At 39.5% G+C, this 8,332-nt stretch overlaps 1 protein-coding gene across 1 annotated transcript in view; it reads left to right on the forward strand.

Moving 5' to 3' along the window:
* The window catches only part of AK9 (adenylate kinase 9), a 233,855-nt gene that overhangs the window by 199,105 nt on the left and 26,418 nt on the right, over nucleotides 1–8,332 (forward strand). Inside the window, exon 30 of the mRNA XM_006881222.1 lies at nucleotides 7,469–7,682. Coding sequence (XP_006881284.1) covers nucleotides 7,469–7,682 — 214 coding nt within the window. The remainder of the gene's footprint in view (nucleotides 1–7,468; nucleotides 7,683–8,332) is intronic.

The following is an 8,332-nucleotide window of genomic DNA, read 5'->3' on the forward strand; positions in this document are numbered from 1 at the left end:
GCATATGAGCATTTTACTAGTAAACTACTAGTAAAAAAGTCCAAAGGGGGAAGGAGAGTAATTAGGGGAGGTGTAGGTGAGCTAAGGGTGGAGAAGTGGGGAAAATCATAGAGTTACAGTGTTTGGTGGGACCAAACTCTTGAGTTTGGAGGGAGGGGGTGAAGAAATTAGGAAAGATACAGTGGGGACCTGAAAAGATGGGGTATTAGGTTGCACAGAGCAATGGTGATTAATTTTACAAAACACAATGTATGAAAATGATCATATGGAACATAATGTGAATGAAGGAATGTGTGAAACACAATGTATATGAATGAAACACAATGAATACAAATTTTGTATGCAAACCAACAAAATAAAAATAATTTTTTTCAATATAATACACATAATTTATCCAGTTATGTATATTATATTGAAACAGATGAGGGAAAGAACAGATTAGAAGTGATATATGATTGAGTATTATGGTTAGCACAGGAATCCAGAATTAAGGTTGCATAGAGAAGTGTACTCGGGATAGGGGGTAAGGGGGAAGGGATAGGCGAATTGTATACTAATGAAGGAATTTTTTTTTCTTTTTCTTTTCAGAGAAGGGAGCGAGCTGGTGGGGAGGGGTGGGGAGGGAGGAAAGTGCAGCAATGAATGAATGGAAATCCAAAACCTCTGTAAATGTCTATTAAAATTAATTTAAAAAAAGAAATAACTTACAAACAACAAAAAAAATAATTTTTTAAAATGATATTTATGTTTGAAGAACAGGAAGAAGGTCCGTGCAGGTGGATTAACAAGTGGGCAGAAGTGTGGTATAAGAGGATGTTAAAGTGAGAAGCCAGGTTTAAATTACATAAGCTGAATAAGTCACTAAATAGGATGCCAGTGTAATGACTTTTGGGTTTTCTTTGAGGGACAGTGATGGGATGCAACTGGAACCTAGAAAGCAGGGAAAGGGCAATATATTATTATTTACTTCTGCTAAACAGAAAAGGGTGGCACACAGTTAAGTACTTGGCTGGTAACCAAAAGGTCTGCAATTTGAACCCATCCAGCTAAGCTGTAAAAGCGTGGCAGTCAGCTTCCATAAAGATTGTTGTGTTGTTGTTATGTGCTGTCGAGTTGTTTGCGACTCATAGCGACCCTATGTACAACAGCCCTAAACCCTGCTCTATCCTGTGCCAGTCGCCTCTGACACACCCATCCCGATTACCCCAGTCACTGAATCAATCCACCTCATAGAGGGTCTTCCCCTCTTGCGCCATCCCTCCACCCTACCAAGCATGATGTCCCTCTCCAAGGACCTGTCTCTCCTTACATGTCCAAAGTATGTCAGACAAAGCCCCAGAATCTTTGCCTCCAAGGAGTAGCCTGGTTTAACCCTCTCCAGGATGAATCTGCAGTCCAGGGTACATTCAATACTCTTCTCCAGCACCACAGCTCAAAGACATCAATTCTCTTTCTATCCTCCCTAGTCATTATCCAACTCTCTGATGCATAACAAGTGATTGCAAAGACCATGGCCTGTATCAGGCGTACCTTAGTCTCCAGAGAGTCACCGTTGCTCTTGAGTACTTTAGCGAGGTCCCTAATAGCAGACTTTCCCATCGCGATATGCTTTTTGATTTCCTGGCTGCTGGTGCCTAGAGTGTTGACTGTGGAGCGGAGCAAACTGAAGCTGTGAACAATCTCAATCTCTTCGTCATCCATCCTGATGCTACCAATTGATCCAGTGGTGAGAATCTTTGTCTTCTTGACATTGAGCCTCAGTCCATACTGAAGGCTGCAGTCCTTGACCCTCTGCAAGTGCATGAGGTCCTCCTCAGTTTCGGCAAGCAGGGTTGTGTCACCTGCATAACGCAGATTGTTAATAGATTACAAACAAAACTTTGTAAGGTATTTCTGTTCTGTCATGTGGGGTTGTTCTAAGTCAGAATCAGCACAAGTAGATAGGAAAGAATGAAGTCCTAAGAATAATATATATGTAAAACAAGACGTATCAAACTTTTTCAACTTGTTATTATGATTTGAATCAAAGTTTACTGAGCAAACTGGTCTTCCATTGAGTCATGCACTCACATGATGTTTTGTGACAGAGAGATTACAATCTCTGCAACTTTGCCTACTTCATTCCTGTGTTCTGTTTCCACTTATCCTGCCTACCTATCCTTTTCTGCTTTTTGAGTTCCATCCTTGGTCAAATGCTGCAGCTTTGATCTCATACTGTCAATTGTTCTAAGAAGCGTGCTCCTCCTTGGTGCTGGGGTTCTGAACAGTCAGCGGGGTGATTTTCACTCCAGGCTTGAACAGTGACAAAGGCTCATCATAGTCTTGGGTATTTAATCACTCTCTTTCAGACCAGAAAGTCTGTATTTTTTATGATTTTGAGTTTTGTTCCACATATTTCTCCCACTCTCTCAAGGCCCTCTAATCTAACAGAGCAGAGCAGTCAGAAGTGCTAGCAGGGCACCATCTACTTTTTCTGGCCTTAGTGTCATGGAGACTAAGTTCATATGATCCATTATGACCCTTTGAATCTCACTTTTAAGGAGCTTTCAAGTCACTTGGGCCATCCACTCAATCTAAGCCCGAGTCACTTCACGACCTTTAAACAACTGTCATCCATTCCAACTCCTACCGAAATGTCACTCTTCTAGGTGCTGCCCATTCAGTCTTCTAATAGTTCCAGCACTTAAAATTTTTTATTATACTAAATATGATGTTGTTGTTATATGCCATTGAGTCGCTTGCAATTCATAGCGACCCTATGTATAAGAGCCCTAAACACCTTTCTGTCCTGTGCTAACCTCGCTGTCTCAAACACATTCATTCCCACCACTCCACTCACAGAATCAATCCATCTCATCGAGAGTCTTCCTTTCCTGTGCTGTACCTCCACTCTCCCAAACATGAAGTCCCTCTCCAAGGATCAGTCCCCCCTTGCAACATACCCGAAGTATGTCAGACGAAGCTTCAGAATCCTTGACTCCAAGGAGCATTCCGGCTTCAGCTTCTCCAGGACAAACCTGTTTGTTCTCCTAGCAGTCCATGGTATAATCAACACTCTTCTCCAGCACCAAAGCTCAAAGGCATCAATTCTCTTTCTATCATCCCTAGTCACTGTCCAACTCTCCGATGCATACCACGTAACTGCAAAGACTATGGCCTGGATCAGGTGCACCTTAGTCTCCAGCCTGACATCGTTGCTCTTCAGCACTCTTGAGAGGTCACTCACAGCTGACTTTCCCAATGCAATTTGTCTCCTGATTTCCTGGCTGCTGTTACCAAGAGTGTTGATTGTGGATCCAAGCAAACTAAAACTGTTAACTCTCTCAATCTCTTCACCATCCATACTGATGCTGCCAATGCCCTTTTAATGCCACTTTAATGTGTACTCTTTTTTATTAAGATTTGCATGAAAGTTTACAAAGCATATTGGGTTTTCTTTTCAATTGTTTATGCATATTTTGTTTCATAACGTCAATCACATACATATTAATGGCACATACAATGTCTGATCACCCATTCATTTCATATTGTCCTTCTCTCCACCCCTCTTACTGTCTGTGAATGTCTTTTCTTCCCCATTCCTCTTCCTGGTAACCATTATTGTTGTTGTCTTTGTTGTTAGTTGCCATCAAGTCGGCTATAACTCCTAAGACCCCTACAAACAACAGGTATGAGCCTTGCCTTATCCTTCACCATCCCCACAATCTTTGTCACGCTCTCGCACATTGGAGTAGCCTCAGAACACATTAAACTTCTCCATATGAAAACTGTGGAGGAAGTCACTGTGACTGTGGCAACGGGATCAGGTGTGTCAGAGACAGTGAGGTTGGCTCAGCATAGAGCAAGGCTCACAGCCATGGTTCACAGAGTCACTAGGAGTCATAGTTGACTCGATGGCACATAACAAAAACAACATGAAGATGTCAAAATATCTAAAAAACAACTTTCATGTGTCCTTTCAGTTTCAATGCCTGAAACAAAATATCCCCAGACCTTACTACTGTTAGCCATATAGTGTGGCTTCAAGTCTTACTACTCGCTCTCACCTGAACTCACTCTATTTAGTGTGAGCCCCCAAAATGCGGCTAGAACAGAATACACACTTTTTGTATGTGATCTTAGGTACCCAAAAGGACTAGCACCAAGTCCATTTTAAATATTATAATTTTTAATATGTTGTTGTTGTTATGTGCCGTCGAGTCGCCTGCGACTCATAGCGACCCTATGTACAACAGCCCTAAACTCCGCTCTGTCCTGTGCCAATCGCACTGTCTCTGACACTCCCATCCCGATTATCCCAGTCACTGAATCAATCCACCTCACAGAGGGCCTTCCTCTCCTGCGCCGTCCCTCCACCCTCCCAAGCATGATGTCCCTCTCCAAGGACTGGTCTCTCCTCACTACATGTCCGAAGCAAGTTAGACAGAGCCTCAGAATCCTTGCCTCCAAGGAGCCACCCGGTTTAACCCTCTCCAGGACAAATCTATTTGTTTTCCTAGCAGTCCATGGTATTCCCAGTACTCTTCTCCAGCACCACAGCTCAAAGGCATCAGTTCTCCTTCTATCCTCCTTGGTCATTGTCCAACTCTCTGATGCATAACAGGTGATTGCGAAGACTATGGCCTGTATCAGACGCACCTTAGTCTCCAGAGAGACACCACTGCTCTTCAGCACTTTGGAGAGGTCCCTAACAGCAGACTTTCCCATGGCAATGCGCCTTTTAATTTCCTGGCGCATTATTTATCTATTGTTGCATAACAAATCAATTTAAAACTTAGCTTAAAACACATTATCTCGTATCGCACATGTTCTGTCAATCAGGTATTTGTGCATGACTTAGCTGGGAGGTTCTGTCTCAGGATCTCATTATTACACTCAAGATGTTGAGGAACTACCGACATCTGAAATCTTGACTGAGGTTAGAGGACCTGCTTCCAAGATGACTCATGAAGATGGCAGGAGACCTCAGTTCCTCACTGACTTAAGCAGGAGACCTTAGTTTCTTAGCAAACAGGTCACTCCACACTCTGCATGATCACTTACTTCCCCCAAATAAGCAATCCAACAGGAAGATCTTATACTGTCTCTTCAGACTGAATCTCCATTATTTTCACACTGTCACTCTTACATTAATCTAGTCAAAGAAGTGACTAAGTTCATTCAGCACACACTCAAGAGGAGAATGAATTTCTGCTTCCTGTCATATTTGCTTTTATGGTCATATATGATTATATGCTTGTGGTCATATTTTAAAAGCACCACAGAGAGCTGCCATTTATTGTCGGGTAGGGCACATTATGGATTTAAATTTCACTTAGAAGCAGCCAAGGTTCCAAATTAATTTTTCATACAATGTGCTTCTCTCTAATTGTGTTTTTGATATTAGAGTTCAGGTGTTCTTTTTTGGAGGAGAGTTTTTCTCTGGTGTTCACTCCAACATAATATAAAACTTATAAAGAAAAAAAATTTAAATTAATAAATAAATAAATAAACTTTTAAAGGCCATGATGAGCCTTATCTTCAATTGCCAGTGACCTGCTCACTTGACCAATATACCTTCTTATCACCATCTGGGATACACAGTGAATAAGACTCTGGCCTCTGGAATCAACCTGCCCAAATTCAAAACCATGATGCACTAGCAAAGCAGTAGTGACAAAATTACTTTTCTGTTCCGTTGCCATTGCAAAATGGAAATATAAGAACAATTCCAGTATTGTTACAAAGATTAGATTAGTCTGATGATGTAAAGTGCTTACAGCAGTGCTTGATTGTTTGTATATGCTCAATTAGTATGTTATTGATGTCATCAGGGAGTTCTGGTGACTTGGTGGCAAAGAATTGAGCTAACCCAGAGGCATACTGTTTGAATTTACCAGCTGCTCCACAGAAGAAAGGTGGATAATCTCCTCCCAAGTGATTTACAACCTCTAAAAACCTGCTGGAGGGTCAACTATGTGTCAGTTTCAACTTGAAATAACAACAACGACATTGCTGTTACTAACATATAACTATTGTTGGTCACTGACAAAAAAATATATTTTTCAGGTTAGGATCAAGAAGGTAACCATGTTCATATAGCTTAAAACCTCCTGTCTGATTGATATTATGCAATTCAGTTCGATTCTACTTAATTTTGCTATCATAGTCTATCTTAACTATAAAGAGGTCTCAGGAAGTCTTCTAAAATGTTATGTTTAAATATATAATATAAATACTGTTAGGACTGCAGAGCCCTCTCCTTCCTCTCCCAGAATGGCTACTGAGAGAATCCAGTAACAGGAAACAGCAGTTGTGCTTTTTCTCTCTGTGAAACTACCCTACCTCCATTTTCCCAGGAATAGTTATCTGAGACCCCAGCCCACTTCCGTATCTTGAAGGAAGCATGGATACCCTTCCCCAGTTCCCATGTAAGAAAGTATAAAATCCCCCTCTAACTCTTAGTGAGGGCTGGTCTTCTGCTTGAGAGCCAGTCCGGCAGTTTCTCCTCAATAAACTATCTTTGCCTGCACTGGGTTCTTTCCTTTCTCAGCGACCCTACAAACACCACCAGAGTTCCTACCAAAGAGAATTTAGAGTTAAGCATGTATCAGAATCATTTGAAAAGCCTTTGAAAAATAGCTATGTTCTAACCTTCTCTGAAATGGGCATAACTAAGCAGGCAAAGTCAAGCCTTATTTAGGGAGAAAGGGTTCACATCCAAACACAATTGGAATTTTCACAAAAAAAAAAATACCTGTGAAGAAATTTTTGCATGGTCATAAAAAGGATTCATGCATATAATTAGACTTTTATCAGGGTGGTTAGAAATCTTGCTGGTGTATGATAGTAAGATATTACTAATTTGATGACCCACGGAAACTGCAGTCAAAAAAGAAAAAGATTTGAATTGAATTTTGTCTCCAGAAATATGTTTTGGTATCCATTTGGGAAATCCATTTTCTGTTATGTTAATGAGGCCCTATCAATTTAGTAGATATTATTCATAGGAACCTGGTAGAACAGAGTAGAATTGCTCATTATGGTTTCCAAAGCTGGAGACTCTCTGGAGGCAAACTGCTATGTCTTTCTTAAATTTTTTTTATTATTATTAATTTCAATGAAAATTTACAGAGACTTTGGATTTCCATTCATTCATTGTTGCATTTTTCTGCGCTTCCAACCCTCCCCCTCTACATCTTCTTTTTGAGGAACACACAGTGGGTCCAAACTCCTGACCTTTCCATTAACAGTCAAATTCATAACCACTGTTTCACCAGGAATTCTTAACTGTCACAAAATGAAAACCAATTCAAAGAGAGGAGATGGCATGCATGTGAATGTAAAATAGTCTGTACATTTTACCGTTACATGAATATTTATTGTAACTTTTTTAGTCTATAAGGATTTTTTATAACTTTTAAAATATATTTGGAGAAATGCTGTATAAATTAAAACTAAATTATGTTCAACTGAATATATATTGCAGCTAAGTGAAGGAGACACAATCAAGCCAACGGAAAGTCCAGAGAATCCACTTTATCCTGTGATCCATCGTCAGTACATTTACTTTTTATCTAGTAAGGAAACTAAAGAAAAATTTATTAAGAACCCAATCAAATACATCCGCCAGCCAAAACCCAAGCCTGCTGTGCCCATTAGGATTGCAATTGTGGGGCCTCCAAAATCAGGGAAAACTACAGGTGAGATGTGTTTGCCTTTGTTTTTTGTCAAGTGTAAACTCTTTTGCTTGTGAATACTTGTGAATAATACTGAAAACTCTTGCCAGTATACTCCAAAATATCTAGCTAACCAACTATTCAAATTGACTTAGAAAAAGGCAGAAAACCTAAATATGCCAATAATGTTGGACAAAAAAGATTTAAAAGTAGACCCCCACACAAATGGTCTTTAGAGGAAACCTCTAACAAACTCTCAAAGAATTAAAAACTGAAAAGAGGTACGATTTCTGAGAGTTTCATAGGCTTTTTGAGAGCACTAGAAAAGACAGTAAGTTTCGTATTTATATTTAGCTTATTTTTTAGTAGGAAGTAACATCATTAAAATATAAGAAAGTATAAGAGAATACAGGTTTATTTCTTAATTAACTTAGCCCTAATATAAACATCTAATTAAAGTAGTGCAAAAAATTAAAATTAATGTCACTTAGAGGAAAACTAATATATTTAAAGATATTTGCATAATAAATTACAGTAAAAGAATTTCTTCATATAACCTATTATGTTCAAAGATTGAATAATAAAAACAAATATTATTCATTTCTGGAAAAGGCATTTGAGTAATTATATTCTTATAAAGCTTGATTGTGGCGAGCTCTGGTGGCCTAGTGGTA

This window comes from Elephantulus edwardii, unplaced genomic scaffold, assembly GCF_000299155.1.
Source record: "Elephantulus edwardii isolate Elephantulus edwardi_28Jun2011 unplaced genomic scaffold, EleEdw1.0 scaffold00013, whole genome shotgun sequence".
In the NCBI taxonomy this organism is placed as follows: Eukaryota; Metazoa; Chordata; class Mammalia; order Macroscelidea; family Macroscelididae; genus Elephantulus; species Elephantulus edwardii.